The 12,500-nt window shown below is 45.4% G+C and overlaps 1 protein-coding gene across 1 annotated transcript in view; it reads left to right on the top strand.

The window, feature by feature from the left end:
* The window catches only part of hgfb (hepatocyte growth factor b), a 21,128-nt gene extending 9,925 nt beyond the window's left edge, over window positions 1-11,203 (top strand). The window contains exons 8-18 of the mRNA XM_084476735.1: window positions 1-73; window positions 427-566; window positions 1,760-1,853; window positions 4,002-4,129; window positions 5,255-5,284; window positions 6,169-6,271; window positions 6,722-6,796; window positions 7,134-7,283; window positions 8,245-8,351; window positions 8,628-8,770; window positions 9,151-11,203. The exon at window positions 1-73 is cut by the window's left edge and continues 93 nt beyond it. Coding sequence (XP_084332861.1) covers window positions 1-73; window positions 427-566; window positions 1,760-1,853; window positions 4,002-4,129; window positions 5,255-5,284; window positions 6,169-6,271; window positions 6,722-6,796; window positions 7,134-7,283; window positions 8,245-8,351; window positions 8,628-8,770; window positions 9,151-9,330 — 1,223 coding nt within the window. The 3' untranslated portion in view covers window positions 9,331-11,203. The remainder of the gene's footprint in view (window positions 74-426; window positions 567-1,759; window positions 1,854-4,001; window positions 4,130-5,254; window positions 5,285-6,168; window positions 6,272-6,721; window positions 6,797-7,133; window positions 7,284-8,244; window positions 8,352-8,627; window positions 8,771-9,150) is intronic.
* Window positions 11,204-12,500: the final 1,297 nt, after the last annotated feature.

The raw sequence follows: 12,500 nt of genomic DNA on the forward strand, positions 1-12,500 counted from the left end.
GCCTGACCTGCCAACGCTGGGACGTCCAGTACCCCCATAATCACACCTTCACCCCTCAGGACTACCCCTGCAAGTGAGTTCCCCGAGCAAAAGACCACACACATACACACACACACACACACACACACACGCACGCACGCACGCACGCACGCACGCACGCACGCACGCACGCACGCACGCACGCATGCACGCACAAACATCTACACAAATGTTCATGGAAAAATGTATGCTCACACACACGCATGCACGCACGCACACACACACACACACACACACACACACACACACACACACACACACACACGTACACACAAACATCTACACAAATATTCATGGAAAAATGTGCACACACACACACACACACACTGTGTGGTGTTGTTTTTTTGTTAGAGAGCAACCACCTTGAACTGCTTCTCTGTCGGTCAGGGACCTGAAAGAGAACTATTGCCGTAACCCAGACGGACAGGAGTTCCCATGGTGCTTCACCACTGACCCCAAGGTGCGCACCACCTTCTGCACCAACATCCCTCAGTGTGGAGTCCAGAGCGACCCAGCCATTCCTCAGGGTAAGCGAGTGTGTGCCATTTGCTGTTGTAATCATTATGTGAAATGACTTAGCAAATGCAGTCCTCAAGAACACACACACACACACACACCGCCAGCACCACTCCTTGAGAAACTCAAAAGTTCCATCGTACACATACACATACACACCATTAGAACATTAGAACATTTACCCTGCATGGACCCGATAGACAGTAGAGCACACTCTGTGTAACGGACAGGGTTAACAGCAGCAGTGCCACATTCTTCAAAATAAGTCCTTTGCAGAATAACTTGTTTCATGCTTAATGTGGTGTCGGTTTGGTGGCTGAACGTTCCATTTGCTAAGCCCAGCAGGGTCTCCATGGAGACAAGGAATTCAGAGCAAAATGATTCTCGGCCCTTAAAAGTCGAGCTCGGTTCAATAGTTACGCTTTCTGTAGCTCCATACCGCACCAGGGAGACCAGTGCACCAGCAGATATATAGATCCCGTATATACATCATATGGGCATCCTCTTGTCACCATGGGGATACCGAGGCCCCTTTTATACTGTGGGAAAGAGTGTCCACCACGCGTCACACAAACCCTGTGTGACAGCATCAAAAGTCCCCGCCGTCCCCATGCGCACCAGGGGAGATGGAGCTCTGAGATTAGTGCTGGATGGACCTCTTTCTGGGGCACCGAGAGATTTGAGGGAAACGCGGTTACATGGATGGATATACACAGATTGAAATCCTCCAGGGATACTGTGTGTGTGTGTGTGTGTGTGTGTGTGTGGGGGGGGGGGGGGGGGACCCGCTTTTTTAAGGAGTTACAGTCGGGTTTCATGTCTGTCGCTGGGCTTGCGATATGGAGCACTCTGGGGTAAGTTGGAAACGTTCCCACGTGCAGAGAAGGGCCGTGTTGGACAGTTTAAAGGCATCATTTCTTAGAGACAGCATTGCTGCAGGCTGGTATGGACTCCCTAGTGGGTTTCCAGAAAGCTATGGGGAGCGGCGTCGGCCTCTCGATGTTTTGCTTTGTTTTCTATTCGCTCACTGTTTATGGCACTGATGTTTCATGGCACAAAAACATGTTTTTGGAAAGAACTCCCTGATTGTTTCTTTAACGTGCTCGGTATTTGTAATTGCATGGTTTTATACATTTGAGTGTTTTTGTTTCTGAAGAGGTTTTTGGTCCATTGTTGTTTCTGCTTTTTTTTTTTACTGTGACAGACTGCTACGAAGGCTTGGGAGCGGGCTACCAAGGCCAGCAGTCCAGGACCAGGTCCAACCTACCGTGCTCTGCATGGAAAGAGCACAGCAACAGGTAGGCCTGCTGCACCTTACCTCCAGATCACCAACACACACCTACTGACCCCTATAGCCGTGTGATGCTCAAGGGAACCGATTTAATACAAAGAATAACAATGAGTGACACAATATGTAAAACTTCACATACGGTATGTAGACCTGATTTATGGTCGGTGTCCAGCAATAGAAATGGGTTTATTATCCCATAAATTGTTGCAGTACTCATGGATGAATACCACAGTATGGCACAGTAATTAGGTACAATTAGAGGTGCTGTAGTCACGATTGGAGAGTTGTAAAGAGCAAGACCAGAAAAGAGCAGAAGAGAGCAAGATTTTGAAGGTGAACAAACCCTCTCTCTCTCTCTGCTCGCTCGATCCAGATATAATGTCGGCCATCGAAAAAGCGTTGCATTCACGCACCTGTGATTGACAGACAAGATGGATTCCCTGAACCATTAGAAATGGGCCGCGGGGCTCGTTTCTTGAATCCAAATTGGCTCATACAGAGGCAGTCGCAGTCCCCTCGAAACAGATATTCTCACGGCGAATTTCCCTCCCTAATAGCTGACGGATGGTTGTGCCATTTCTAACAAATTACACTCAAATAATAGCTCCTAAATCTTCCAGCAGCTGGACAGTACAGGAGTTATGGCTGGAGGGGGTCGGTATGCAGGAGAATCCCCACCATCTGTGTGTGTGTGTGTGTGTGTGTGTGTGTGTGTGTGTGCGTGCGTGCGTGCGTGCGTGCGTGCGTGTGTGCGTGTGTGTGTGTTGACCTGAGAGGTGGCGGTGCTGCGGAGCAGGGAGGCGGCCTATCATTAACCCCTCATTATCCCGTGTTATGGAGGTGATCATACATCTCTCACAGGAGGCTAGTCCCAGCTCCTGTGATAGCCCCCCCCCCCCCCCCCCCCCAGCCCCCTCTAGCATCTGCTTAATGGCCCCCCCACTCAAAAAGGCTCCGGCTCCCACGAATACGACCAAACGTAGTGAGTAGGACTCAGGGTGAGGACAACTCGGCCCGGGGTGGAGGGAGACATACGTTTCCAAGTTCCACTGGCCGACCCCCGACCCCTAAGGCCCGGGCTCCTAGGAACACTTCAAAGCCGGTCAGCTGCATCGCTTGGCCACCAGCCCGGGGGTCAAGGGTCACGGGTCAGGGCGTCGGGGGGTCCCTGAGCTTTATGGTCGCTGCCAAAGACTCAACACACAGAGATGAGGTGGAGCCATGGGCTAAGAACACATGAAGTTCTCTTTTGTTCTTCTGTGTTGTTGAACTCTGAACTTTTTCCCCCTTCATCTGTCTCTTTCTGTATCCCTCACTCTCACACACACACACACACACACACACACACACACACACACACACATACACACACCCACACATACATGCACACACACACACACACACACGCCCACACACATACACACGCCCACACATACATGCATACACAAACACACCCACACACACACACACACACACACACACACACGCCCACACACATACACACGCCCACACACACATGCGTACACAAACACACACACACACACCCACAAAAAGTTCATCGCATTTTTTTCCTCAATCTTTCTGAACTGACTATTCTGTCTGTAGAAGATTCTAGACGATACATGAGTGTCTGTAGATACACCATCAGTCGGCCTAGTGGATTCTAGTAGATATGTGAGTGTATGTCGATGCATCTTCTGTCTAGTAGATTCTAGTAGAAACCTGGGTGTCTGTAGCTGCGCCTTCTGTCTAACAGATGGAAGATAGTCTGTAGATGCTCCGTCTGTTTAGTAGATGCTAGAGATAGATATGTGTCTGGTGCTGCATACTGCTGCAGTGAGTAATTCTCCCTGTAGCTTCTTGTCTCCTCGGAGGGGAGGGAGAGAACAGACAGCTGTACTCTTGTAACCCCCTTGACTATCTCTACATTGTTCCCTATGGTGATGTTTAATCTGTAAAGAATGACCACAATATGACTATACACAATGTGTGTGTGTGTGTGTGTGTGTGTGTGTGTCTTTGTCCCCGCATGTGTGTTTGGCATGTGTGTGTGCGCCTCTGTGTGTGTTTGTGTGTGTGTGTATGTTTATGTGCGTGTATGTTTGTGTGTGTGTGTGTGTGTGTGTGTGTGTGTGTGTGTGTGTGTGTCCATCAGAGACAGACGCATGTTGATGGTTGACATGGAGGAAGCCTACTGCAGGAACCCAGATGAGGACAAACACGGGCCCTGGTGCTACACCAATAACTCAGCCATACCCTGGGACTACTGCTCCATACAGCCATGTGAGGACCACTGCATTGTCTCTATGTCTCTCTGCCTATCTCTCTCTCTCTCTCTCTCTCTCTCTCTCTCTCTGTCTCTCTCTCTCTCTCTCTCTCTCTCTCTCACATCTTCTTTGTCTCTTCTCTTGTAATTTTTAATTCTTCTTGTGCTTCTTGTTCTTAATATATATATATATATATATATATATATATATATATATATATATATATATATATATATATATATATAGATTATATGTGTGTAAATGTACAAGAAAAGAACACCAGATACACCCCCATACCCAAACGTATGTACGTAAATAGATACACATACTTACACATAAATAACTAAACACATTCATTCATCCCCACTATAAATACATCTAAACATAAGCACTTTAGCCAATGTATGAAAAGCAATCACATTTAACTGCATGGAGATGTCATCAAATTAAAGTGCCTGAGTGGAAGCAGCACTCCAGCCGCAGAGAGCTGCTTTGCATGTCGTTCCACAACTGAGGAGAATCGAAACTAAAAGCGTATTTCCCCAATTATGCAGAGACCGAAGGGACATCTTTGAGTCAGACAGACACAGAGAGAAAGGGGGAGAGGGAGGCCGATGGAGAGGGAGGGAGAGGGAGAGAGATAAAGAGAACTCAAACAAGAAAGGGGGTGCTTGTAAATAGGACTAACACATAGTTATGTTACACACACACACGTGCATGTTTTTGGCTGTGTGTTTATATCTGCCTCCACTCTCAACGTTCAACTCAAGGAGCATCACAACTCATTATAGTGACAGGATGGAGGGGGAGATGGGGGCATCACAGCCTCTGCAGAACTGTGTGTGTGTGGTAAATGGTCCTCATTTATATAGAGCTTTTATCCAAAGCGCTTTACAGTGTTGACTGACATTCACCTATTCATGCACACAACCACGCAGGGCGACAGCCAGCTCATCAGGAGCAATTAGGGTGAGGTGTCTTGAGGTGTCTTGTGTGTGTGTGTGTGTGTGTGTGTGTGTGTGTGTGTGTGTGTGTGTGTGTGTGGGTGGGGTTGTGTGTGTGTTATGGAATAGATTAAATGTACGTTGACTGGTGTTTTACCAAAGCATCATAATTGAACTGAATGTTTTTCTTTCTGCAGGTGAAGCTTCACAATACACCCTTCCACAGGGTAAGTCTAACTGTCCATCTCTCAGTCCGTCAGTCTGTCTGTATGTTACACCTTAAAGGGGTAGTTCAGGATTTTGGACATCGGGTCTCGGATCTCATCGGATCTCATTTCCAAGTGAGCCAGTGTGTTATTTATCATTGGAGACAGTTTTCAACACTTTTCATTTCTTTCTAGTTGCAGAAATCGCTGGTGCTAGGCTAGTGCAAGTCGAGGGGAACTGCTAGCCTGCCAATAACAGTTATATTAGATGTATGTTAGATAACAGTTTTACCCACTCCAAAGTACACCCGATGCAAACCAATTATAATGCCCGACTATCGCTGTAAATGTCAGTGTTGATAGAATAATATTAGAAATAAAACTATCCTTGTATCCTTGGTCTCCAATGATAAATAACACACTGGCTCACTTGGAAATGAGACCCGATGTCCAAAATCCTGAATTATCCCTTTAAAATGCTGAATCAATGTCCAATGCTGGGTAGGAAATTCTTATTTTAGCAAAGGAAATTTTTTTGCCTGTTTTATACGATTTGGGGCATTTTGGATCACTTCCAGGGAAATTTGATCAATGTTGGAAAAAATGAAATATTCTAAACAATAGAAAAAGAAAATAATCTATGTGAAGGATATTCAATGTCTCAAAAATGAACAAAATAAAGGTGGACCCGTTTTACAAATCCAAAATAAAATAAAGAATTTAACTAAAAGTTAACTATTCCATAACAATTTTGAGCCTAATTAAAATGTTTTAGGGACCAAATTCCCCAAGCCCCTGTTCATGTCTAACCCTGGTCCAATGTACTGCAAATTAAATGATGTGTGTGTGTGTGTGTGTGTCTGTGTCTCTGTGTGTGTGTGTGTGTGTGTGTGTGTTCCCTGCAGTGACCTCAACTGTGGGGTGCTTCATCCACAAGAGGATCAGGATAGTAGGTGGGGGGACCCCCAACATATCTGACGGAAGCTGGATGGTCAGCATACAGAAAGGGTGCGTACCATTACACGTGTGATCTCCTCACCAAACTATCACAAAGGAAACCCAAAGATAAGGCCTCGGTGTCGCCGAGAAACGCCAAGACTCAAAGATTTGAATGAGCTGAAAAAGACTTCACTCCGAGTCAAGAGGGCAGCGTGAGATCTTCAGAAAAAAAATCAATGAACGCTGATAATTTCACTATGCATAAGGTAGTATATAGTAAGGTACGGTACCGATGTAAAATATTTAAAATGAAAGTAGTGCGTGGTAGCGATAATGACTGATCCTGGTCAATATCCCGACTTCAAAACGTAGGGTGATTTAAGTCTGTAAATACAGACTTAAATGTCCCTCTATGGGTTATGGTATCGTTACAAGCAGTTTTGGGGGTTTTCTGGGAACGTCGATCCAACATGGCGGCTGCCCTCTGAGCTGTGCTCTACTGTGTTTTTTGACCTGCAGGTCGCGGCACTGGTGCGGAGGGTCTCTGATACGAGAGGAGTGGGTCCTCACTGACAGACAGTGCTTCTCCTCCTGGTAAATCCACATCCAGTCCTCTTGCTCATCAAGCGCTTCTCATCCTCTGTCCTCTCGTCACACTCAATGTATTATTCATCTGCACGTTCTGTTCCGCGTGGGGGTCTTCAACTCGTTCAGCATTAGTTTATCATGTCATCATTTGGACCCCCGTATTTTGTCTTTGATGGATGATGATATGTATAAATTTCATCATCGTTAAGGACCCCCTTGAAAACGAGATGGGTTCATCTCAAGGGGATACTAAAAAAGAATTTGAATAAATATTGGTGAATAAATGTGTATGAGTGTATTTAGTATACTGAATTGATGAATTGTCTTCTGTGTGTTTGTCCAGTGTTCCAGATTTAAGTGAATACCAGGTGTGGTTGGGTGTGTCCGACCTCCGGGAGGAAGCGCCTGATTGGTCCAACAGACAGGAAATCAGTATTGCGCATTTGATCTGCGGCCCGGAAGGTTCCAACCTAGCCCTCATTAGGCTTGCGAGGTGGGTTATATAATAAAATAATAGAGTTGAATCAGAATAATAAAGTCATTCATATATTTTATTCAATATGTGATCCATAAAGAATACTAATGTTACTACTATTACAAATCCTGGGGACTCAGTGATCAAATGGAATAGATTACTATGTTGACGATGATATAAGACAAATTACCATGTTCAAATCACTGGCTCTTTAACTCAAGCATTTTTAATCTCTCCAATTTGCGATTTGAAAACGGTTGTGTCTGTTTTCTCAGTAATCAGAAAAGAGCAATCATAAGAGATGTAAGCCCTGTTTAAACGAGACAAACATCTAGAGTCTGCTAAATGTTTGATTCATGGTTGTATCTAGATTAAACACCTCATGTGTTACACAAAGGGCATTGCAAAAGATGGCTTCTCGTTCAACGAGCACACAGTTTAGATATTGGTCGGAGGACGACACCAGGTGCCTGATTTAACACTGGGTCGATGGGCCCTTTAGACCACGTTGGAAGGTTCTTTTACCACAGCAATATTGACAACCCTCTGGGTGAGGATATGGGGGAACATACTCACAGCCAATCTCAGAAAAAAATAAAGGGTGAAATATATATATAATATAGTAACAATAAAACAGAAACACCTGCCTTTTTAATGTGTTTTGTATGCGATTTGCGTTCAGTTCATGGACGTTTTATAAGAACGATGCAGTAGACGCTTGGTATGCTCTTTTTTATGGACACTTATGGAGTGTCCATAAGCGAGTGCACATCAAGTGTTTTGTGTGTATCTCTTGTAAACCCCCAATACATTGCAACAGACTGAAGCGATGTAGGTTTGCATTGTACGCCCCTTTGTGTAAATAGATGCAATTTTTAAATCTAGAAACAAACTAGATAAATAAACAGTTGTAGAATCGACTTCATTTTCCCTTGGAGTTATAACAAGACCATTGAAATTATTCTGATTTGTTCCTTAGGCCAGCGCATCCGGCCAAGAACGTGCGCACCGTCCAGTTGCCCGTGGCCGGCTGCGCCATCCCGAATGGCACCATGTGTAAAGTGTATGGCTGGGGGGAAACTAAAGGTAAGGCTCGTGCCCTCGCTGATAACAGCATACACATTAGCTCGTATATTGTTTTGGGTTGGGCTACCAATACGAACCAACATGTGAGTGCTTTGGGGTTTCGGTCGGTTTGTATTGTGATTTTATGGAGTGAAACTCATTAAGTATTTTCTTTCATTTATCCTGGAGGAGTGACTTTACGACTTGAGTGCGATGGATCCAGTTATATATAACGATAGATAGCGCCACACTTTAGAGGGGCGGACATTGTAAGTGAGTGCCCTGTGTTGGTGCCAGGTACGGGCCACGACGACGTGCTGAAGGTGGTGGACCTGCCCCTGGTCAGCAACGACCAGTGCAGGCAGCTGCACAGAGGGAGCCTCCACATCTCCGAGAGCAACATCTGCGCCGGGGGCCGGCGTAACGAAGGAGTGTGTGAGGTAGGACCCTTGTTTGCGTTTCGATGATATCCACGTGGTTTTAAGTTCGATATACGTATGGACTATAGGCGGGTAAACGCCTTCTCGGATACAATTATATCAACACCGATTATCAAAGATGTCGACTTCTGTTTTGATCTAATGATGTGTAATAGTCGTTCACTATTATTTTTAAGAAGAAGAATATAAAGAGTAAAAAGAGCATTGAATAAGAAATGATTGTTATTTCTCTGCAGAAACGGTCAGCCACTCTTTTCTTAAATATGCGACTTACATTTTCATATTCTCGTTCTAATCACTTGAAGAAGACTGCAATGGACTTTTGATCCCCGCGAAATTGTTTTCACTTCCTGTCCGTCTGTCTGTCTGCCTGCCTGCAGGGGGATTACGGGGGTCCTCTGGTCTGCCAGGAGGGAGAGAGCAAGGTGATTGTGGGCGTCAGCGTCCACGGTAGGAGCTGCGCGCGAGCCAACCAGCCCAGCATCTTCATCAACGTCCCCTTCTACACCCAGTGGATTCACAAGGTCTTCAAATATTACCCCGAGCAGCAGACATTCTAGAGTCCCGCCCAAGGGACTTCAAGCATGACCGTGATAGGCCACCCTTGACCGAATCTTGCAGCTGATTTGGTTATGAGCATGTGAGGTCCCGCCCCTGGGTCCCACCCCTACCACGTTCATCTGGATACTCCACTACACCCCAACGCCCTGTTCTTCAAGCCGCCCAGAACTCCTAGAGTTGAACGTGAGGACCGCACCTCAAGCAGGGATTAGTAGTCAAGGTCGTAGAGATGGCTGTTGGTCCAAACCCGTGTGAAACCCTGGATAACTCACTGTCCATATTCTTCTCGCCATGAAGCCAACCTCTTCGTTTGATGTCTTCGTGTTCCTCAAATAAACAAGAGAGAAAACCACAAACATCATGTTTAACGATCGCACACACCAGTAGTATTGATGCTTTGGGAGTTGTCATAATGAAGGAATCAAATTAAAAAAAACACAGTTCACGTCCAACACAGACCAGTATATATACTGTATGTAGTCGGCTAATGGAATACATTTGGAAAAACAGGTGGGCGATCCCGCACGGTGAGTGTACCCACTCTGATCCAAGACCGGGAGCCCCCCGGTTCGCTCGGAACGGTGACGCACGTTTGAGTTTTACCGCGTTCATGCTGGGGCTTCCCTCGGTAGCAAGCCGAGCTCTCGGTAGAGCGGCTTCACGTGTCCGTGTGTGAGTACACCCACATGGCATTTCCTGGCATTACTTGAAATGTGTTCAACAGCCATGGGCAGTGGTTTGATGGCGAGTGTGCAGTGTGCAGTGGTTTGATGAAATGGCGAGTGTTAAGTGCACTCAAACCTGGCCCCCTCCACCCGTAGAGGCCTCGAATAGAGGGGCCCCCCTTACTGTACATAGTATTTTAACGAGTGTGTTTCTGACACTCTGAAACGCTATTTGGGTCTTGTAGACCTGTTGTGGGCGCCAGATCGAAAACGAGCACGGTGGTAGACGGACGTTGTATAGCAAAGTCGACATCATATCTCTATAAGTTAAACATGTCCTGCAGACAGCAAATTTTAATTCCATTTTCATTCCAGTCTATGTCACCACCATGCCACTGGCTGTAAATATGAATAAATATACTTTTCTTTGTGTTTGTATAGCTAGTAAGGAATGTCTTATTGAAACATATTTACTGTACATATTCTCACGTTTTTTTAAATTGAAAACCCCTTTTTTTAAATATTCTACACATTTTGTAACATGTATTTGTGTGTGTGTGTGTGTGTGTGTGTGTGTGTGTGTGTGTGTGTGTGTGTGTGTGTGTGTGTGTGTGTGTGTGTGTGTGCGTGCATGTGTGCGTGTGCGTGCATGTGTGCGTGTTTCTGTGTATGTGCATGTGTTATGCATGGATGTGTGTGTGTGTGTGTGTGTGTGTGTGTGTGTGTGTGTTACTGCTATCAGCTGCTATATATGTCCTCACAGTATATGAACAAGTGTCTTCTTCATGTACAGAGTACATTGACTAGTGGTCATAACGTATATATTAACCAGCGTGTTGAATGGAAGGCAGAAAGCCAGATGAGCAACCCTCTTTTGTAATCATTTAACCCTATTAAAGGACCCATACCCGTTCTCCTTGTTGTTAAATTTGTAAACTGTGGGGTCGGCGAGACTCATCTTGCCACTGTGTCCTTAAATAGAAATCATGATTGACTCACTTTGTTTCGTCATGTTGCTTCCCAAACATATGATCAAAACCCACAAGTCCCACTCTCTAAATCCCCTGATTGGCTTTATTCAGAGTTGAACTGTGTCAACGTACCAACCCCTCCATAATGGTGGCCAATTATAGCAGTGGTGCATTAGCTTAAAACCAACACCCACAAAGAGGGATTACAGATATGCTAAGAGGCTGTAAACACACTGCAAATAAAGGCTAATAAATTCATTACACAACCATATGTTTTAAATAGGACATTAAACTGGCATTTTGGATTTAAATTACCAGGCTTGTATTAATGTAGCTATGTAGTACCCACGCTCCCCACTAGATGGCAGAGATGTAATAAAAGAACATTAACATGAACTCAAACGTGTTTTTCCACCTATGCATCTATCTCGCCTGTTTCTTTTAGCATATTTGCTCATTGAGATGTATCCACATATGTATGCCCACATGTACGTGTTGAGTCTCTCTCTGTCATCTCTCTGGCTCTCTCTCTTTCTCTTTACTTTAACACACACACACACAGACAAACACACAGAGACATCCATGAACATGAGCAGCACATAGCTAAATCTCTCCTACACCTGGAAGTTGTGGCTGGTCGAATGCTTCAACACAACAGTCGCATCATGTTGTCCTATTCGCCCCACACACAGCCAAACCTCAAAGGGAAGGGGCGTGCAAAATAGGAAGGGATGAGGAGTGAAGGGAGCGAGTGAAGGAAGAGGAACAAAGAGGAATAGGCCGAGGATAAAACTGACTGCGTTGATGTTGTGTCAGCCGAGTTCTGAAACAAGCTGAGTGCTCGTACGTTGTCTGTGTTGCTATGCAGCTTGGAGCAGCTTGCCACTTACGCTGAACTTCCAGAGATACACACACACACACACACACACACACACACACAAACACACACAACACACACACATACACACAGACACATGTGGCTGACGTGACCCTGTGTCTAGTGTTTGAGTCGTCATCTACATCAATGAGAATTGGATTGTGAATCTGTCTAAAGTGGGATCTTGATCTCGGCCCGGGTCAGCTGCTGAAGTGCAGCCACTGCATGCGCTCTCTCATGCCACCGCAGTTTGTGGATGATTGCATGCGTGGTCGTAAGTGCTCATGGTGGTTCCCCGAGAGAGAGAGAGAGAGAGAGAGAGAGGAGATGGAGGGAGACAGGGGGAAAAGAGAGGGCGAGAGAGAGGGAGATATTATGTTATTGGAATGGTTTCAGGTATTAATTTAAGCAAATCTGCACAGGACTTTCATAACACACATTTGGGCTTTTAGCCCAAGTTAAACACATCTTTCACCATCTACTTTAGCTCTTTCTTATGTAATTTGAACCTTCAATACTTCTTCCTAGATTATACTTACTTAGTGGTGCAGAGCCATTCAATTGTGTATGTTGGAAAGGTCTCGCCATCTGGGTGTATGTGTGTGTGTGTGTGTGTGTGTGTGTGTGTGTGTGTGTGTGTGTGTGTGTGTGTGTGT

The sequence above is a fragment of the Micromesistius poutassou genome (genome assembly GCF_964030765.1).
Source record: "Micromesistius poutassou genome assembly, chromosome: 13".
Taxonomy (NCBI): Eukaryota; Metazoa; Chordata; class Actinopteri; order Gadiformes; family Gadidae; genus Micromesistius; species Micromesistius poutassou.